Raw genomic sequence first — 21,443 nt, 5'->3', positions numbered from 1 at the left:
CAGTCGCAGGTATTTCTAAAAATACTTATTTTTGTCCGTGGCACGACATTCCTTTTTGGGGTTTATGTTACTTTTATGTATTCATGTTTTTCTTCAGCTTTTAAAACTATTCTCGCCTGGAGTTGGGGTTTGGGTTAGGATGTCTAAAAATGTTGTAGTCATTTGGCGATCCCATACCCCCTCTCCTCCCTGTACTTTCCTGTCCTCTCCTCACTCACTGTTCAAATTAAGGCAAAATGGTCAAAAAATATATTTTATAAAAAAATCTCCACTTCTAAAAAGCCTCCATTAACTCTTCACTGTCCTTTTTGAATAAAGGTAAAAGGCTTGGTAAACCTTAACCTGGTAAAAAAAACTTGTACCTTGCGCTGTCGTTCATCCAATTCTTCTTTTGTGTACTTGAAAAACTTTGCTGAAAGATTGTTTAACTAATTCTGCCAACAAACTGGTATTTCTGATTGGCCTGAGGTTGGGATTAAGTGGATTTGAAGCGAGAGTATTAAACACTCTCAGAAAGGATTTACACATCTTTGTGCATTAAGATTTTAACACATTATGTGTAATTTTAACACATTATGTGTCATTTTGTGTTAAAATATAACACAAGTTGTGTTAAAATGTCTTGTTTCAATAATAACAGATGGGTGGATTGATTTAGGACGCATTTAGTGTGTTGATTTTAACAGATTCGTTCTAAGGGTGTATAATACGTGTAGCATTCAGTCAATATCATCATCTAATGTTTAACAGAGGTGGTGTTTAGCGGCTTTTGCATCTGAGCCCTTCATATAATGTCCAAAATGAAGAAGAAAATCATTGTGAGATTTTCTGGTTGTCAAACATTAGTGAAAGGTTTCCATAAAAGAAAGGCTGTGTTAATGTTTTACACATAAACACATGTGTTGATTTAGTGTTCATATAAATAAAAGGGACAAGACAAGATATGTTAAAACAACGCAAAATGTGTTGTTCCAATAATAACACAGAGATGTATTGTCCTTAATAGACACAAAAAGTGTTGTTTTAACAAGAGTGTAATGCATAAAATTGGTTACTCTGCTATATGGTACTTGTGTGAACCTGTGAAAAAATGACTAAATAACGAATCATGAACCAAATAAACCAGCATGTAAGCAATTTTAGTTCTGATATCTATCATTATTTGTTTACAGATTCCAGTATGATTCTTAGTTTGTTATGCAAAAAATTTCACACGAGTGGTGACATCTAAAAGCCTCTAAATACCCATGGTACTACAGTATATACATATATTTGATACACAAGCCACTTGCTACTAAAATGGCATAATGTAATTTTACTACTAGCCTATAGATAAACAAGTCAAACAAAAACATATTCGAGTCTAAGAATAATACAGAATGATTTCAACGCAATGCCGTGGGACCGATTGACGTAGATATAACTCAGAGAATGCTAATTGGTTTTTACAGCCAACTTAAAATATGCTGTTAATGAGCCCACTGCTTTTATGTGCCGAAATTAATTCAGCAGCCTCTAGTAGTTCACATACGAAGGTCCCTCTCACCCTGATCTCTCTATAAAAAGGCTTGACCCTGCACTGCAGCAGCTCGTTGGTCCTCTGATCGGCCCCAGCAGCTGTCACCCTCCTGCCTCAGCACAACAAATACTTTACTCGCCTACTGACCTTTCCACACACACACACAGACATGTGCACGCACACGTCCCGGCTCACATTTACACACGCATACTGTCAAGTGCCAGTGATAGTGACCAATGTCTGGTATTTCCTATGATTTAATCCATGTCATGTTTAATGCATTATATATCTAATGTTTGACAACCATAAAGTTTTTTTTTTTTTTGTTTTGGCTGTGCGACAAATATTTTATAAATATAAAAAACATGCATGCAAATATTGCTTACATTCACTTATCTATGCTCCACCACAAAGCTCATGGTTGTGCCATCAAAGGACGGAGGGGCGACGATACGGGCGCTTTGCTGCGATGAGATACTAATGACAGGTTTGGTGCCACCTGGTCCCGCCATGCCCGGCTGGATCAGACACATGCTGCCCGTCTCAACCGCATCCTCGCCCTCTGAACAGGTGGAGGAGTGGGTACTGTGTTGTGGGTGAGGTGGCAACAGGGTCGATGGGTAAACTAGGTACGTGGGGGGATGAGTTGCCGCTGGGCTGAGGGTGACCGGTGAGACCGACACTGGCACCGGTGTGAGCGATAAAGGAATGTCCAAGTACTGACCGCTCTCGGGATCGTAAAACCGCTGGGCGGCTGGCTGCATGGGCACAGGGGCTTCCACTAAATAGTATTGGCCTGTGGTGGGGTCCAGCAGGAGTTTGCGCTGGACGTGGGGTTGCAGGGGCTCTGCAGGAGGGGTGAGGCACAGTACCTGGGGTTGTGGGGCAGGTATGGTGGGCACAGCCGGCAGGGGAACGGCGTGGTGATATATCATGGCGGCCTGACTTTCTGGTGACCAAGACTCTGTAACTATAGGTGAGCGTTGCAGGGGCTGATGGGATGGCTTTGGGAGAGGCTGGGTTTGTTTGGAATCTGCAGCTTTAACAGGGATGGTCAGGTAATTGTCAGAGTCTGAGGGCTGATGCTGCTGGTGCTCTGAAACAGTGTCATTCCCACGTTCCTCGCTTTTTGCTTTCGGGGGACAGATTGTCAGTGACAGGGGTGCTTTGTGAGATTTATAGGTGTAGCTTTTGCTAGAACATATTTGCTGAGTGCTTTCATTCCCTCTGGTTGTATGGGTGGGTGCTTTGAGGTTACCGCCCAGACTAAACACACACTTGTTATTCAAAGAATCTGCCCTTTGGGTTACTAATTTAGCAGTGTCTTCCTGAATGTGAGAACTTGTTGGCATATACATTTTATCCTCATCCATCACAGCGCCTGTGCTAGGAGCTGTGGCCAACTTATCAGTGTGCAGCTGCGTGCTAGTAAACTTCTCATTATCAGCTCTTCCACATTCGTTATCGATGTCCCTTCTGGTCGTGACCCCCTGTTTCTCTTTCGTGATTAATGGCAGCACGTGACTGTCTGTGATCGCCCGTGGCGCTTGCGTTTTGCGCTTCCATTCGTTCCTGTCAAAAACGTACAACTGCTCCATAGTTTTCACGGCTGCTTTTAACTTTTCAAGAGCTATTTGATTCCGGACTTTCGACTCTGGTTTCTTCTCGTTGCCATCTGATTTTTTGGCATCGATTTTTAAGCTAAACTCGTGTTGTTCCGTCAAATGCTGCTTTGCGCACGGAGCTCTGGTTGTTGCGCGCACGCCGTCGCTTTTTGTAGTGCATTCAGATGGGAGATTTTGAGACGTTCTTGCGGTTTCGTGTACACTGTTGACCTCCTCGCGTTTAGAGCTTACGTTTATGGGGTCAGGATCTTTTGTGGCACTGTTTGTGTTTACAGACTGACATTTTATTACCATTGACGTAGGAAAGGGTCTTTTTGTAACAGGTTTGCCATCCGGTGTTGCGCTAGAGTAAGTCCCTGACGCGCCACAAGTGTTTTCTAGTGCCAACCTGTATGAGCTTTTAACCAACTTGCGCACGTCTCTGACCTGATGAATGGGCGTCTGGAACTTACATTTATTATCTCTAATATCCCTCACCATAAAATGCGGTACTCTATCAGATAGGGTAAGCAAATTACTTTTAGACTCTCCCTTTTTATGGTTGACGTTGTAATGGATATTAGGAGTTAAAAGGTTGGCGATGTTGAACTGATTTCCTTGGTTTTCTTTGACACTTTGAATGCGTATTTTGATCTCAGGTGCTTTTTGACATTGTAAGGTCTTGTCTGGGTCCGCAGCGCACGGTAGCTGGCCCGAGCTATGTTTTGCGCACCCTCCCCCTTCTGACTCTGCAACATCTCTGTTCACTTTTAGATTATGTAACGAAAGACCGACAGCTTCTTTTTCTTTGGGCATAAGCTGCGAGCTAGGAACATACAAGTGAGACATCTTAATCATCTTACTACTCTCACCCTCAACACATTTGTTGCTTTCCATCACGGGTCTAATTGAAGCATCTGGCGGTGTTTCCTCCAGTGCGCATTGAGATTCTACATCACCCTGTGCTGCAGATTCCTGCTCACCATCTTTCCAGGTTTTGAAAGCGCTCGTTTGACTGGGGGTCACGGGACTTTGTTGGGCATCTCTTGGGTCTATTTTAGAAGCAATTCCTGGGGCACAGGATGACTCGGTGAGATCAGCCGTTTGGGAACGCGGGGTCTCTGGTGGCTCATCATCTGAGACACAAGATACGTTGTCTGCTACATCCTTGAGCTCCTCTTGCGAGTGTCCAGATTCAGTTTCCGAGTTGTCACTTTGTAACTCATTTTCTTTCTTTGCGTCCTGATCTCTAGATTGAGGACACAATGGAGAAATCGGGTGTGTGTCGCAAATTTCGCCCCTTTCCATTTTGCGCTCTTGTTCAAATAGCATTTTCTTGGAGATTACGTTTTTTAAAAGACTAGAAGCGAAAATTGCTTTTTTGTGGGTATCTTCAAATGTTTCAACAGTTTCTGGAACCTGGTTTTCTGCTTCGCACTTGGTTGGTGTGATGCCTATGATTTCAGCTGTGGAACGTGACCCATTGGCATTCAATGAGCGCTTCGCGCGTCTCTCGCGCGCAGGCATCCCTGCTCCGACATTGCAGCTGAAGTTCAAGGTTTCTGTGAGAGTGATGGTTTCAGAGCTGTCCGGTTTGCTTCGTATCTCTATTTTTTTAGAAGCCCCAGAGGACTGCTGAGAGTTGAAGTTATTCTTCAACGACAGTATATTGGTTTGCGAGTTTGGTATATTACTACGAAGTGCATCTTTGTTGTTTTTATAGTCAGCGTCGTTATTCCCCTCCAAAACGGGCGTAGGGGTTTTGCGCACAAGCATGTTCTGGTCGAGTCCTTGCGTCAAGTTGCTGTAATTCAAGTCCATGAAAGCAGACCATTTGTTAATACTTAAGCTGTGTTCTGACATTGAAGACTCACTCGAGCTGCTTAAATTTATGGCATCAAAGTAAGGACACGCCAGACTCCGGAATGAACGCGCGGTAAGATTGCGCACCTCTTTATCCGCGTCATCAAGCTCGCTAACGGAACTGGACGCGCCACTGGAATATTCATTGATGTCTTTGACTCTCAGTTTGCTCGCTAGGTGTTGGCGACCCGGAGGTGGGATAAAATAGCGGTCGTACAGGGCTTCACTTTTGGAGTCAGAACTTCTGAATGAATATTGCCTCTCCTCGGCTGCGCGTCTGGTGTGAAGGCGAAGATTCTTCTGTTGCAAGACATTACCATGCTCGTTGATGGCCCGAGAGGACGTTTTGATGGACAGGTGAATAGGTCCCGTCGTATTTCGGTGTTCTTGTTCGTGTTCGGTTTTACCCACACCCTCGTCCGAACTGGCACATTTGTCGGATTCACAAAGTTCACTCTCGGTGCTGCCAAGTTTCGCTGCGCGTAAAGTTGATGGAACCTTGCCGCTCTTCGCCTTGCTTTGAATTCTTCCACGAGTCTTCTCGCCGCTCTCAAACGACGCGTAATCGACAAACGAATATACCAGATTATCATCCTCGAAATCCCAGCAGGATCCGCGGCCAAACTCATAATCCACATCGTGATCCAACTCGGTGAGCTGAATCTCGTGCGTCGTGATATAGTGCGGCTCCACGTCCGCCGAGCCCGTGCCATCTTTTGATTCACAGCGACTGTTCAAGTACATATCCGTGTATTGCAACTCCTCAGTTTCATATTTTGGAGTTTCGCTTTTTGGTTCGCTTTCCGCGTCCTTTTTGCTCTCGTCTCCTGTAAACTCATCGTCTGAAGGAACGCGTATTAATGGATCGCGCTCTCCGCAAAGTCTTTCAGCGTAGCACTTTTCAATTTCGACGTTATGGAGACACTCTTCTGATAAACTTGTACTGACACTATCGTGTTTATCGTTCTCCCCTTGTCCTCCAGGACTCCTGCTGGAGACGGACGCATCGCCTTTGCATTTGAAAATGGCTAGCTGGTTTCCTTCGCCTGTGAAAGTGACTTTTACCGTCTTTGCGCTATCCGACTTCATGTCCGACGGCTTATTACCGAGGTCTACGTAATTTGTTTCGCTGTTGTCGTCATCGTTGCAATGCTCCTTCTGCAACAGCGGCTTTTTGAACGGTCCGGTGTCCTCTCTGCTGGCGATGCCCGTATGAAGTGTCTCCATCTGCTCTGAACTGCGTCCCGCACGGAGATTAGTGGCACCGGGCCGCAGTGCGGTTTGTGTGATTGAGAAGACTTGTTGTGTGAGCAGAGGGCAAGTGACAAGTGAGCAGGGGGAGAGGGGAAAGAGGGAGGTGGGAGTGTGTGTGAGAGAGAGTGAGTGAGTGAGTGAGTGAGTGAGTGAGAGAAAAGGAGTGAGAGGCTGTGCCAGGTCAACACACATCCACGACGCGCTTCTTATCTCCAAACGGTGCATTGCACGAATTCGGATTTCTTATATTTATAACACCAACTTGCCTATAATAGAACCTCAAATGGTTTATTTCGCAATTTTACAAATGCACGTAATCTACTGACACATTAAATACAGCACAGCTATTATTAGAAATGATGTCATGTTTCACAAAGCTACTGCAAAACACAAGTCTGTGTACAGGCCACCGGTTTATTGTGGGCAATGCATAACGCGCGTTCAGAAACATTTGCTGTCAAGTGAATGTTATCAATGCCCGCCTCTAGCGCGCGACAGCTGCGCACCCGTATTAGAGCAAATGTCTGCTGCCAGTCGTGGGCCAGTTGGCCCTAGAGAGATACAACCCAACAAAGAGAGAACAAATGCAGATGTTTGAGGAATATGGATATATCTTACCCGACCATGGGTTGTTGAAACAGTCTTATAACAAGAGCTTAATTGTAAATGTGAGGGACAAATGTTTACATTTTAGAAACGTGTATAACAAGGCTTTTGTAACTTTTATATAGTATAATAAATAAAAAGTTGGAGCCCTTTCCAAAAATTCAAATTGCATAATGTTTGCATGTGTAGAGTATTATTCTGCTTTTAAAGCTGTCTTGAATGTTTTGGGTGAATTATTCTTTAAAAAAAGGAGACATTATAATTCGTACAATAAAATCTGGGTACCTCTTACAATGCTGATCAAAACAATGACCACAATGCCAAAAAATATACATTCACAAAGGTTTCAGAATGTCCCTATAAATTTTGGGTTACCAGGTGACAACAACATACCTTAATGTGTTAAATAAAGCCCTCTATATAAGTAAAAAATATTATAATAAATCTGTGCAACAACGATGTAAATGTTTTTGTATTTTAGACAAGTACTTCTGCAGAAATGTTATAGCATAATAATTTTAGCCCAAGCACTCCTTAACGTCTATATATGTATGTAACATGCTTTATTATTTATTAGAACTTAAACTATATTAGTTAAATTATAGTTCAATTTGTATTATTATATAATTAGTTATTATTTAATTAATTATTTTCACTGTAAAAAATGTTGGTTACCTGGTTGTCTTAAAAATGTGACTTAATTCAAGTAAAATAAACTAGTTGACAATATATTTTACACAAATTATATTTAAAAAAAATCAAATTTTGCCAAACAGGTAAATATTGTATGTATAGGCTAGTTAAAAACATTCAGCCAAAGTAACATAATTAAAAATTTAACAAAAATTTAGTAATTTATAACATATTTTTCCAAAGTTGATAACAGATGATTTATCCCTTAATATTTTGTAAAATTGGCAAAAGCACGTGACCCCACTCCCATCGTTGGTTAACCTGTCACTTTATTTAAGGCACCTGCTGTTAGTATGTAAAGCATTCGTATACGAAGTAAAGGAGCCAAGCATCTCATGCATTATTAAAGATGGGTCCACTTTGACAGTCGTATATCTAATAAACCGATGGTAACAGTATTCCCCCCCGCTCACACGCTGTCGATGTCTGAATTTTTGACGACCTCCACAAAGCTGATAAATTTAGGCTGCTATTTAAAATGTGGACGCCGCGCACGCAAGCGCTTGGAGATCAGTTACTTGCAGAGAGCAATATAAAGCAGCAGGTGGCAAATCATGGGTGCCATTAATCAAAGCATAGGAATTAGTTTGGCATGTCCTTATCTATGTCTCTCTCATTGACCTTAAAGGTCAATTCAGGTTATAGTAGGCTACATTATCAGTTTAAGCAGAGACTAGTCAATCCATTACCAAAACAAGCAGTTTTAAGGTATCTTATATGTGCACACAGCACATAATTTTGATGGGTAAACTGGGGGTTTAATGGCCACATACAAGAGCTTAAAGTAAAAAAAAACTCAAACTTGGTTTAAACAGTATTTACATGTAGACATGCATTATACCAGGACCCTGACTGGCTATTATATAGCAAGTATGTTAACCATTCTTGTGTCTCAATTGAAAGACAAGTGCAATACATCTTGCAATCTGTACTTTTTGATGCTATAATGAAAAGAGAAAGCGGTAACATTTTAGGACTATATGGTTATAATGTCCTTTAGTTAACAGTATGCTACGATGGCCCAAAGGGCCACATGCTAAAAATGAAAACATACAGGGCTAATGCCAATAATGTCAGCAATGCCAGGCATCTGTAACCCTGCCTCTGCGAACACCGTGACAAAAGGAACATAACATATTTACTCTCTTACTCACAGGCTTGCAAAAGCACTGTAATAAAAGCGTGCATATGGAATGCTTAATACGTTGGAATGCTTGACTTTGATTGGCCAGTCGCAACATTTGCAGGTTTGTTATAACAACCGTTCAAAAATAATAGAGGGTATGCGCAACGACGTCACTTTTCCACGTGACCACGCCGGAGCTCGCCCTGTTGAGTTGCAAAACATTCAACAAAACAGTTGGTTTTCTAGGGGGTGCTGCGAAAGCGCCAGTAAAACTTAAACTGAATTGATTTGCCCTTAACATTGAACCTAACAACTTTCCAAACAACCAGTAGTCTGTGGACATTGGCATATGGCCAGACATTGCTTTTCCTGTCATGTTGTCAACACTATTAAACCATCCTACCTTTGTAGAACACTTCTCCTTTAAATGTTTTTGCAGTCTAGAAAAAGACAGCTCCAAAATTTTGTTGAATCCGTTAGCACAGTCGATCGAACAATTACTTTTCCCATTTTAGAAGCGTTTTTCACGCTATGCTAATGCTTTCGCTCAGACTTTTGCCACTCAGTGGGCGTAACCGCAGTCACTTTCACCGAAGGTCATGTCACGTGCATACCCGCTATAACAGGTAAACCGGATGCCCCAAATTATTTTGACACGTACAGTTTAATATTTAACAAAAATTAAATATAAATACGTCTTTTAATAAAATGTTACATTATATGTACAAATTATTAAACCAAAAAGCGTGTTTGTGACATTTGAATGTCTTTTTCTTAGCTAAGATTAATCGCATACAAAATAAAAGTGCATATAAAATTTTTGCATAATATATGAGTGTGTGCTGTGTGTAATTATTATGTACATATAAATACATACACATTCATATTCATGTATGTATTTAAGGAACATTTACATGTGTATATATTTATTTATATTTTTATATATTCTATATTATATATACACATTTAAAAATGTGTATATACATACATATACATATATACATATATATACATATATATATATATATATATATATATATATATATATATATATATATATATATATATATATATAAAAAAAATCTGTGGTTAAATATACATAATAATTTACACACATATATTATGCAAAAAAACCTTTTATTTTGTATGCGATTAATCTTTGACCGGAAGTAAACATGCTTTCCTAGTGAGAGGTCTGTATTCGTTAAAAACGAGCAAATAAAAAATTTCAAATCAATTTTTAATTTTCCTTATCTTACTTTTGAGATGAATAGCCGTTTAGTAAGCGGGATAACAGGCAGCCAATTATTTTGAAATTATTGAGTTTTTAATAATTAACTTATTGTGAAATAAGGCCCGACAGTGTGAGCAGGACCCAACGTAAAATTCTGAGATAACAACCGGCTGCCTATACATCATCCCTTACATACCAAAGCCCCTGAAGAATGCAATGAGGGAAACAGTGTTTATGGTCAGACCATTACAAAATAAAGGCTGATACAACAATGCAAATACAAAAAAAGTTTATTTTAAATGCAAAAAAATGCATTTTTAAACAATTAACTAAATTCATTATTTTCATGATGTAGCTGTAACGTAATCGTCACACAGATTTTGAAAAAAGTTTCTCTACATCACTCCACAAGTCATCAATACTCTTTGCCAAACAAACATGCACGGAAGTTTATGAGGTAGAAAAATTAGGAAGATATCATAGTTAAAATTTTTGAATATTTTGATGCTTCTGCTTTCATAATACAACATTACCATATGATACATCCGCAATGGACAGAATAATGACCAGCCACAACACACAAGTTTCTATTAAAGTGTCCTAAACATTAAATATGCAACAAATATGTATTTCGTATTGTTTAATTTGCATATTTCCTCTTAACACAGTTTTCACTCTAAAAATTAAGGCCACAACGGATCTTGTGTAATATTTGATCTAACCATTTTTCTGATTATAGTAGTTCTACAGCACCCTCTTGTGATCAAAGCTATTGTAGCATATTATAATCTTTACAGATACTGTACCATTGATGTTTGTCAACTTGATCAAAAAGCAAAAAAAGACAACCGCACATCAGGCAGGACTGCCAGACATACTGTAGGCTCCTACTTGATCCAGTTTAGTCCTATAAAAGAGGAACATCTTCAAAATGTTCAATGTTCAAAAGTTCATTCACCTAACTTCAGTTCATCACATCTGGACTTGTATGTGATTGTGATGCTGTTGCAAGGAGGAGGAGAACAAGATGTTCATCACAATCTGCTTCCAGGACCCGTTTCTATCCAATACAGTAGCAGTGAAGAGAGTCAGACGATCACATTTTCTCAAACTTGAGTTCATGTCCACAGGTTCGACACACCTTCCTGTAGAGATCTTCTTCTTCGTCCAGCAGTTCCTCAGGGCCGTACTCATGCTGATGTATGTTGGTGTCTTTTTTAAACATACTGCTTCTCACTGCCCGTCGGAGCTCTGAAAGCCGTATTGGAATTTGGAGATGGAGAACAATGATACAGTAAGTAAACATTTTGTCCTTTATATGCCGCAGTCACACTAGACTTTCAGCATGTGAAATTTCTATGCCGACTCCTGCGTTTATGGGCAGCAACTGGATGTGACATCATGCATTAAAGTGTTGTTTTTTATTTATACGTCATGGATTTCAGCATGTTTACACAATTATGGTTGCTTTTATTCTTACAGTACACAATAGGATTTTGCACAACTGTTATTTCCACATGAAAAGATCACGCTGTTACATATCATCTCATCTGTTGGTCAAACTTCTTTGCGTGATATGTATTTATTGTAGATCGGAGTTCACCAAACTTGAATTTTGGAATGCGCCGACATCGTTTCGTATGAGGACTGACCAATTTCAATGCGTATAAATGGAAGTTTATACTAGCCTGTTGGTACCTCAAGTCATTTATCATTTGAATTTGGTTGGCTAATACTAAAAAAAAACCGTTTGTCACTCATGATTAAGTTAAACAAGCGAAAGTGTTTAATGAAAAAGCATTACTGATAAAAATAAAGTGAGTAGTATTCTGGTCATGTGAACACAACATGTTAGCCACAATGAGGCTGGGGACCTGCTGAGTAAATCAGCTTTTTAAAGCCATTAAAATGACCTGACTCATGCGACTTTATTTAACTTTAATAAAGCACTATTAGATTGGCCAACATACGCTGTAAAAAGTGATATCAAATCAACAAAGTTTTTTGTTACTTTAACTAATAAAAACCTTAAAGGTCCCGTTTTTGTGTTCTTTGAAGCTTTGCGCACTGTAAACACAATCAATCTAACATCTTGTCTTGCATGTAAAAAAAACGCAGTATTTTTCACACAATTTACTTATCTCTATACCGCTGTTTTTACTGTCCTAAAAACAGGCTGAAGTCTTGCTTTTTCTACACTGTAAAAAATACTTTTTTGTTAAATCAACTCGGATTTACAAGTCATTTCAACTTACTGTTATTTATCTTTACTTTTGATGAGTTGTTATAACTACAGGTGAGTTGTTATAACTTATAAAATTAAGTTGACTCTTCTCAACTATATTTTATAAGTTGTGACAACTCATCTCTGTTGACATTACTTGTAAATCTGAGTTGATTTAACAAAAAAATTTAAGGCAGCAAAGTATTTTTTAAAGTGCATAAAGTCCTTAGAAATACGTGAGGGGAATTCTGTTAAAGAAAATATATCGCCTGGCAGTGAACTTTGAGCTTGATAACTTTGCAGGTATTACTTGTGCACTAACCGCAACATTACACACTAACTAAAATTTGAAAAATAGGATCAGGAAAAACGGGACCGTTAAAACTATTTAACTTTAACTTGACATAACTTAAATATTAATTTAAAACTTAAAATAGTGGGTTAATTTGACTTTCAAAATACACTGTACCTTTTACTTTCTTATTGAATCGTTTTTGCTTCTGCACCTCCTTGTTCTCCTCTCTAGTTTCCTTGGCCTCCTCCAGAGCCTCTTCACTGCCCCACACCTCCAAAGAGCGTTTCACCACCTTAACATTTACAATACAGTATAAAAAAAGAGAACCAAACAAACAAAGACTGTTGCAAAATATCAATGATTTTGATTCTTAAAATGCATTCAACTGTTAAAAACAACAAGACAAACAATTGAATGAAAATAAAACTTTGTTTAAAGGAACATTCTACTTTCATTAAAAAAATCCTGATAATTTACACATGTTATCCAAGATTTGAACATTATTGGACCCCAACAGTTCACAGTTTCAATGCAGTTTAAAATTGCAGTTTTAAAGCAGCTTCAAAGGGCTCTAAATGATCCCAAAAGGGATAAGCCATAAGGGTCTTATCTAGAAAAACGATCACCATTTTCACCAAGAAAAAAAATATATATATTTAAACCACAACTTTTTGTCTTGCACTAGCCGTGTGACGCGCAAGCATGACGTTATGTATTATGAAATGACATCAAAAGATCTCGCGTTACAGCTTGTGCAAGATGAGAAGTTGTTGTGTAAAAGTGCATATTTTTTATTTTTCTTGGCGAAAATGACGGACATTTCGCTAAGTACGACCCTTATGCCTCGTTTGGGATCATTTAGAGCCCTTTGCAGCTGCGTTGAAACTGATATTTTACACTGCATTGAAACTGTGAACTGCCGAGGTCCAATAAAATCTCTTAAATTGAGAAAAATCCTTCCTCAAAAAAATTCTCACTCATGTAAGAAGCTAAATAAACAATGAGATGTGCCCTCACCGCCAAAGTTCAGAGATCTTACCTGTGTCTTCAAGTAGAGTTTCATGTCTCCCCAGTGAGGATTGTGCGGATTTTTCCTTAGGGTAAATCTTAGCGGTGGCTCCCTCTTATCCAAATCACAATCTTTCAGAAGGAAAGTCTGCTTTGCTTCCGTGCGAGATATTAGCTTGTGTTTCACTTCATTGTCTCTATGCACAAACACATGAAAATATGCAAACAGAAACGTGCACACAGATGGTTAGCGCTTGTTTTGAGCTCCTCTCAGACTGCAGGTGGGCAGGAAACACACTGAAGCATTGAAACAGAAATCAACAGAACACAAAAACAGCACCAGGTGGTATTACATTAGTCTCCTACTACTACTAGGCTCTGTAACACTAACTTAAGTGTATGTGGTGTATACCCACATAAGGGATGAACAACCTGATGATGCATACCTGCATTTGTCACACACAGAAAGATCAAAACTGTTGCTGAGATAAGAGTCCATAAATGGCTTTTGACACTCATCGCACAGCAGATAATCCGGCTCCATCACTGGGGCTAAAATACACAGATATACATTTTTAAAGGACCATTCAGAGTTAAATACAATCTTGTATAGAAAAGACTTGCACAATGATCAAAAATCATGTTCGAGGATTTGTGAGTAATGATGTAATTTAATGTTTCTGTAAAGTATTCACAAAGTCATATTTGTACTCTAAAAGTTCCTAATCCTCCTTCTTTTTATAGCAAGGAGCACAAGTATTGAGTACTGTATGCATAATAAAAGTCTTAAATACTGCTCTGTAACTTTTCACATATGAAATGAATGATCTGAGCATTCAGATAAAGACTGTATTTATATGCTGCAGCCATAGACATCATTTCTGATTACCTGGTTGATGGACAACTCTCTTCTCCTGATGCTCATCTTCAGCCGTCTCCTCTTCAATAAAGAACCCTGCGCCTGTGTCTATAGTTTTGGCCACTTTAGCACAAGTAGCACCTAAGAAAGGAAAGAAAGAAAAAACTCCAAAATAATTTACATCCACACATTTTGTGTGTTGAACAGTTTATGTAATGCAAAGTTTAGACACAGATCAAACCTTCAGGAGTCGTAAGTGGTCTACTGGCGAGCCTCGCCTGTCTGAGCATCAGTGCACGTTGTCTGTTTCGTTCAATTTTGGCCAACATGTGTGGTGTTAAAGTGATGCTGGATTCGTTTTCTGACTTTGCAGTATCTGGCGGTGCATCTCGAGAACAACCGGCCTCAGGTTTATCCATGATCTATGGATAAAGCTATGATGAAATAACACAAATTTAAGTTTGAGAATTGATTAATACCATAAACTTACACTAAACAATTTATTTATTTTTTTAGGTCCATTCATCAGTCTATAAATACTGAAAGGAAACATTTAGACACAACTCATTCGTAACTTTTATTATTTTTAAATTATAAAGTAAAAGTAAGGCATCAAAAGCTATGAAGTGACAGATTGAAGTACAGTATGCATTAAATGTCATGTTCATTTCCTAATCTATGTTTATGTCAATTTATAAATATACAAATGTTCATTGTCAAGTCATTGATTGTTAATCATAACACATTACCTATGTAAATTCATAATGTGAAATATGCACATTTAGAAATTAACATTAACCAACATGAATGAGTCCTATGAAAGCAAGTGACCGACTAGTCAACAACAAATACACGACAAATAAAAGTTATTTAACAATGAAACCACTTGGTATTACACAGTCACTGACACCTAAAAAATACATAAATAAAAAGACCCCATATTAAATGTATATTCTTCTGATTTTGGAGTTGAAACGATAACGGTCAAAGGTATGATATATTTTGTTAGCATATAGTACACAAAGCAAAAGATTTCAATACCTCGCACCGCCAAGGTGAAATCGAGACGTATTGCCTTAGATTGCCTTGTTATTTTCTAACGATCAGATAGTCAAATGTAAACGTCGATCCAGTTTTAAGGTTGATCTGCTGCTGCAATGAAATTTGTTGTCTTGTTTTTGGCACTTCTTCTCCTCATTAGCTATTTGGCATCACAAGATCAACGTCGCCATCATCTGGTCAGTTTCTGCACATCACCTTTAGAAACCTCAGTAAATCAGAAAATATTTCATTTTTTTTCATGGCACTAACAGGTTTTTTATTCTATTTAATACATTTAAAAATAATAATATCAAATTAGTCACTTAAAATGTTAATGTAACTTCTCTTGCGAAATTAACTATGCTTTTTTATGGTAACCATGATTTTGGTGTATTGATTACCATTGGCAAAACCATGTTTACTGCAGTAACCACGCATGGTTTAACTATGGTTTTTGCAGCAAAATCATGGTTATTTTTGGTAACCAGTTTAACAATAGGGACCATGTTTTTAACTGTAGTAAAACTAGTTAATTTTTGTAAGGGTTTGGTGTTGAAATTTAGAAGCTGCAAGAAGAAAGACATTTTTTATACTTTAGATTAAAATAAAAATATTCAGCAACTTTACAGGGCATCAGGAATTATACAAACCCAAATACTGCTGATTCTAATCTAAACCAACATAGTTCAATGCTTTTTTGTGTGTTGCTATGTTTTTGCTATGTGTCCAATTAAATGCATCTTTGTAAAAGTGACAAGTTGTGAACATAGTGCACATGAAATCCTATTAGAAATAGTATTACTATTAATCAATAGAAAATTGGCAAAAAGAGAGAAAGTGGTGGCCTTGGAGCTTTTTGTAGGTTTTTTTTTTTTTTTTGATGGGGAGATCAGGGCATTACAATTCTAGTTCAATTATCTTTAAAAAAATAAATACAATATAATATAGATTATTCATACTGTAGATATTCATTACATTACCCTCTATAAAGTAGGCATATAGCCTATCAGCATCATTGGTATACATGGCAGTCATAATAATCATTGCAATTCAAGTCTTATTTTAAGTTATTGGACGTTGAAAGGCAATACAATAAAACAATGATATTATGATAAATATAAAAAGCACAATATATAGACATAATAAAACATAGATCGCGCATTGATCCCTTTGATCTGTTGCTGTGATTCGTCAACGGCGCTGCCATATGAGTCCTGTCAATACTGCACTATAAACACTCATACAAGTGAACGAGGGAGCTGCGCCTTTTCTGGATAAACAATAACGTTTAAATTTCTCAACCGATTAAAATGATTTACAATCTTTGTTAACAAAAACAATTGTTTCTAATTATTTAATGAAAATATATAATTTTAATGGGGGGAAAAAATCGTAAACAGGTAGCAACTAAAAGAAACAGCACTCCTCATATTTATTTCCTCTCTTTGTTGTTTCCATACAGCAAGTTCGTTTAATTTGCTTTTGGCAAATGTAGAAAATATTCTCTAATTGAGCCTGTTATCATGTAAAGCCTATAGATGGCACTATGGTAAATGATACAATTACCCTATATTGAAGACAGTGTACGTCGAGGCTGTGTTAAACACGGATTTGTTGAAAGATTTATCAAACAAAACACCAAAGGTAATTTAATCTACATGATATAAAAAATGAAGGTTCTTTCTTATTGTGAATTTTTTTATATCACATTTTTTGTTTGTCTTGAGCTGCAGATCATAAGTGAACTTTAAATTATATTACATTAGGGATATCTCTGACGTCATCTCGCTTATAAAAACCGATGACGCAACCACAATTCTATTTCTACTTTTGCTCAGCTCGTGCTTAGTTGCGTCTTGCAGACAGAAAATGGAAAAATATTTTTCAAAGCCTTATTTTCTCCAACCAATCGCCAAGGTCGATGACCTGAGCGTTTTTCAATCGGGAAGAATTCCACTTCCTCCCATTTGTGGCAAGGTATGAGAGATATGTACGTATGTTATGTTTGGTAGCTTAGAAAGTAACAAAATTAGTAAACATATTTTTTAACACTCCTTAGCCGATCAGCCAGGTCGAACATCTTATTCATGCTGACCTGAGCGTTTTTGAACTGGAAAGAACTCCGCTTCCATCAATTAATGCCAAGGTAAGAACAAATTTAAATTTATTTAAATTTATTATACAGAAATTATGTTTGGTAGTTTAGAAAGAAATAAAGATATGCCATAAAAGTTGGTTTCATTGATTTTATGCAAGATAAAAGGCGCATGGAGCACCCTTAGCAACCACCCTTAGAAACGTCAATAACATAAATTATCTTGAATATTTTCTTGCTGTTCGGTCAGGGACTATTTTCCCCAGCGAAATACAGCTTTTAGTGATTGTATTTAATTAAAATTGCTGAAATTTTTAGAAATGTGTTTACAAAAATGTATTTTTAACCAATATATTTTTTGGCCATTTTGTATATTTTTAAATATATTTCAAAAATAAATATATTTCAAAGCATTTATATTCACATCAAAGTGGAAGAAAAACTTTGTTACAAACTCTATATTTTAATTATATATCAGTGCCACTGTTTTGTTACAAGATGCACAGCAGCAATGTGTTATTTGTATGGTATTTTTGTAAAACAACTTAATAGGCTTTATGCCCAGCTGCACTACTTCCTGAACTTCAGCCAGATCCTTGTTTTCTGTCTGCCATTATTGGACAAACTGAATAATACAGGTGTGCCTGACCTCAGTAGTCACAACACACAACAATAATAATCAGACACACCTGGATTAATCAGTTCGTCCAATAATGGCAGACAGGAAACAAGGAGCTGGCTGAAGTTCAGGAAGTAGTGCAGCTGGGCATAAAGCCTAATAGTCCAGGCTTAATCTAAACTCTATCCGGGAAACCAACCCATAAGGTTTGAAACGGTTAAAACTATATTCAACTGTAAAAATATACTTTATAAACTTTAAATTTTGACCAGGAAAAAATAATTTTTGCCATATGGGTTATAAAATTAGAAATTAATTTTTTTGCCCTGAAATATTTAGCATATATTTAAACCATTTTTTTTTTTTGCTATATTTATTTTTTCCCCTTCAAATTAGTGTGAAAAAATAGTTTGAGAAGTTTTTTTTTAAAGCCCTTAGCCCAATCCTAAATTGAACTATTGTCAATTCTTTCAGAAAACAGCGTGTGGTGCACTTGTAAGTTTTCAGACAGAAATCTTTTGGATTAGTTTATGCAAAAATTGGGACAAATAATGGACAGTATTGTAGTATTTTAATTTTAATAAAAACCACAGGACCCCCCCCCCAAATGTATATTTTTGTTCTTTAAAGGGGGTCCCTCAATGCTTATAGGAGGTCGGGGACCACCCCAGCCCCTCCTTAATTTGAACACTGCATATACCTGTAGTAACCATATTTATGCATGCTTGTATATTTTAATTCATATTTTTGTCATTGTGTGCTCAGGTCCAAGCTCAAAAAGCTTTACACCTGGGAACTCCTTATGGAAAAACCACTTTCCAGTCATCGATGGCACACAATATAACCACCGAGCCTCAGCTACCAGCAGCATGGAGTATTCATGACATCTTCACTGAGGTCCCCAACAAGTATGTTGAATTCTTGTGTACTGAATCTATAGAACAGCAAAGCCAAATGTTTATCTACCGACACCAACATCATAAAAACATTTTCATTTTAGGTCTCGCAAAATCATCAAGAGAACACTTAAAGAAAAGCACATTTCCAAGAGGAACATGTGTCATATGGTTCAGCAGACTGTGGAGTGGGTACGAATGTTGTGCATGGATGTGGTCCTTCCTGCTCTACTTCTCTGCCTGATACAAGAGGACTGCATGAAAAAGGAGGCCCAATTGCACCAAAAGAGGGCTGGCAAGTGTATGCAGATTAACAGTGGTGAGATCTTGAACAGATCCACTGAAGAGGCAAAAATGATTGGAGTGAACATTTTTCTGTGCATGATGGATTGCTTGCACAGCAAAAATGCATCAGTTCGGTCAGATGCCGAAGGGTCAGCAAGCAGCCAGATGACTTCAGGGAACCGCATCAGCAGGGAGACGATCCATATGTTTACTGCGGATTTAATGAGCTGCGTTTACCAGGAACTTCTTGACAACGACATGGGCAAGGCATATCCTCTCAAAAACCTGTGCTCTGAGACCAACACAGAGGCTCAAAACTCCTCACGCTGGGAATTCTACTGGTCCGTGCTTCATCACTTCTTTCAGCAGGCAGCGAAGAACCATGTGGGATCATTCCTGGGATTGCCAGACTTCCTGCTTCAAGATGGCCCCAGCAACATGGAGGAAATCTGGCAAGCATGCGGACTGGAGACAATGACCAACGCAGAAAGAACCTCTCTGAATGTGCTCACCAAAATAGTAACGGACATCGGCATGGATAAAATCAGTGACGCCATTGAAGATCCATTGTGCAGTGCTGAGATTGTTAGGCAAGGTACAGTTGATGTGATTTTATCCCTCTGATATCATTGTGTGTAATTTTTATAGCAAATTGTTTTTGCAATGGTCATTAATCGATGGTTTTGTTTTAGGTGAGAAGTCATTGGCTCAGTATTTTAATGTTGCTACCAGCCGCCGTGAGGAGACTGAGCGACCAGAAGTTTTGGGAAGTTCACTGAAACCTGCTACACCGGAGCCCGAGAAAGTGTTCAACCCAAGTCCTCAAATTCAGGCAGAATCCCTTAAGACAGCAGAGGATGAACAGCTTAAGGAGATACATGGCAGATCTTCATCTTCTGCGGATGCGCTGCTGGATCTTGATAAGGAGCTGGAAGAACTTTTAAGAAGTTCACCTAAGCCTGCTACTCCAGAGCCTACGAAAGTCTTCAGCTCAAGTGGTCCAATCCAACTGGAGCCCCTTAAATCATACAAGGTCTCAGAGCCTAAGAATTTACCTGGGGAATCTTCAGCTCCCACTAGGAAATTGCTCGACATTGATGATTTGTTTGAACAGGAGCTGGATGAATTAGAAGGTTGGGGATGCTCAACTAAGCTTGGTACTCCAGAGCCAAAATTAGTTGTGCATTTACCTGGTGAATCTTCACTTGATCGGGAGCTGGGAGAACTTTTGAGAAGTTCATCAAAGTCTGCTACAACAGAGCCTACAAAGGTATACAGCTCAAGAGCTAAAATACATGCAGAATCCCCTCCATCAAGAGAGGACATAGAGGTTGAGCATACAAATCCCGCTCCCACTGATTCACCACCACAGCTTGAGGATTCACTTCACCAGTCTCAAGCTCCCACTGGTAAACGCCGTCGGAAGTTAAAGAACAGATGTAAAAGCCCTGTTAGCCAAGGTCGCAGAGAAAAACGGCATCGGGAAGAAACCATGAAAGAGGAAAATTCCTTATTTAGAGCTTCTGAACTGCCAATTGCCAACCCCCAGGGTTTCATTTTGCCACAACAGTTTTTAGGCCGCGTCATTGATGGCCTGCTTACGAAACTTCAATGCACATATAACATCAGTGTTCCTGGGATCTACCTTTATGATGTTATTTTCAGCAAACTGGTGCAAGAACTGGGAAATCTGGCAAGAGTTCATGTTGTTAAAAACATCCAACAGTTGTTTCACAATGAAGATGAGATCATTCTTCGGATTATAAATGAAGCTCATGCCATTGTGAAAGATAAGGGCTACTTGAGGGCAGCATGGCAGGATCATGAGATGTCAGTAAATTACCTCACAACGGTTGTGTCTGCGGTCATTCTTGACTACACAGTGCTTGGTGGGTGGAATCAGAAGACTGACCAAACTGAAGATTTCGCCATCCCAGTTCATCCAAACCTGACGGTGAAAGAAAAGTGCCGCAACTTCCTGTCACGGATGAGACAGTCCCTACGAAAGGTCTTTTGTTTTAAATGAAGGATCCGAGTAGGAGAACAGTATTAAGTTTTCTAAACCTCCTCTTTACTTAGAATTTAGAATTTACTTAGAATCTCTTTTGTGCATTTAATTTTTAGTAAAAATTTCTGTATATAGTTGTTTTCCTCTTTAATAACAAATAATAAATACTTTTTGTGCATTAACTGACTTGGTAAAGAGACCTCCTCTTTACTTA

General features: G+C 38.4%; 3 protein-coding genes and 1 long non-coding RNA gene across 6 annotated transcripts in view; 2 read left to right on the top strand and 2 right to left on the bottom strand.

Annotated features, from left to right (window-relative positions):
• The window catches only part of LOC135735814 (uncharacterized protein C4orf54-like), a 32,990-nt gene extending 23,557 nt beyond the window's left edge, over positions 1-9,433 (bottom strand). For all 3 annotated transcript variants that reach the window (XR_012336568.1, XR_010527705.2, XM_065254383.2), the window contains exon 1: positions 1,906-9,433. Coding sequence is in view for 1 of the 3 variants with exons in the window: in XM_065254383.2 (XP_065110455.1) it covers positions 1,912-6,465 (4,554 nt within the window). In the remaining 2 variants the exon portion in view is untranslated. The remainder of the gene's footprint in view (positions 1-1,905) is intronic.
• LOC135735818 (uncharacterized) lies at positions 5,206-12,953 on the top strand. The gene is made up of 3 exons (XR_010527706.1): positions 5,206-5,343; positions 11,030-11,193; positions 12,650-12,953. It is a non-coding gene; the product is annotated as an uncharacterized lncRNA (long non-coding RNA).
• On the bottom strand, positions 9,866-15,485 carry xpa (xeroderma pigmentosum, complementation group A). Its single transcript, XM_065254386.2, has 7 exons — positions 15,327-15,485; positions 14,527-14,719; positions 14,316-14,426; positions 13,873-13,978; positions 13,458-13,623; positions 12,593-12,710; positions 9,866-11,150 (listed from the first exon to the last, which is right to left on the bottom strand). Exons 2-7 carry the CDS (start codon positions 14,702-14,704, stop codon positions 10,996-10,998), a joined length of 834 nt encoding a protein of 277 aa, XP_065110458.1. The 5' UTR covers positions 14,705-14,719; positions 15,327-15,485; the 3' UTR covers positions 9,866-10,995.
• Positions 15,486-17,351: 1,866 nt separating this feature from the next.
• LOC135735816 (uncharacterized) lies at positions 17,352-21,367 on the top strand. Its single transcript, XM_065254385.2, has 4 exons — positions 17,352-17,472; positions 18,806-18,948; positions 19,041-19,816; positions 19,914-21,367. The coding sequence occupies exons 2-4, from the start codon at positions 18,869-18,871 to the stop codon at positions 21,245-21,247; spliced, it is 2,190 nt and encodes a 729-aa protein (XP_065110457.1). The 5' UTR covers positions 17,352-17,472; positions 18,806-18,868; the 3' UTR covers positions 21,248-21,367.
• The last annotated feature ends 76 nt before the right edge of the window (positions 21,368-21,443 follow it).

Source organism: Paramisgurnus dabryanus, chromosome 4 (genome assembly GCF_030506205.2).
Source record: "Paramisgurnus dabryanus chromosome 4, PD_genome_1.1, whole genome shotgun sequence".
In the NCBI taxonomy this organism is placed as follows: Eukaryota; Metazoa; Chordata; class Actinopteri; order Cypriniformes; family Cobitidae; genus Paramisgurnus; species Paramisgurnus dabryanus.
This window is presented reverse-complemented; position numbering and strand designations above follow the sequence as displayed.

Excerpts from the sequence above, each read along its gene's own strand:
- xpa (XM_065254386.2), bottom strand. The coding sequence starts at position 14,704 with ATGGATAAACCTGAGGCCGGTTGTTCTCGAGATGCACCGCCAGATACT. Across the intron at positions 14,427-14,526 it reads ACCACTTACGACTCCTGAAG|GTGCTACTTGTGCTAAAGTG; the intron begins GTTTGATCTGTG and ends TTCCTTTCTTAG. Across the intron at positions 13,624-13,872 it reads TCTGTGTGTGACAAATGCAG|AGACAATGAAGTGAAACACA; the intron begins GTATGCATCATC and ends GTTTGTGCATAG.
- LOC135735816 (XM_065254385.2), top strand. The coding sequence starts at position 18,869 with ATGGCACACAATATAACCACCGAGCCTCAGCTACCAGCAGCATGGAGT. Across the intron at positions 18,949-19,040 it reads TTCACTGAGGTCCCCAACAA|GTCTCGCAAAATCATCAAGA; the intron begins GTATGTTGAATT and ends TTTTCATTTTAG. Across the intron at positions 19,817-19,913 it reads TGCTGAGATTGTTAGGCAAG|GTGAGAAGTCATTGGCTCAG; the intron begins GTACAGTTGATG and ends GTTTTGTTTTAG.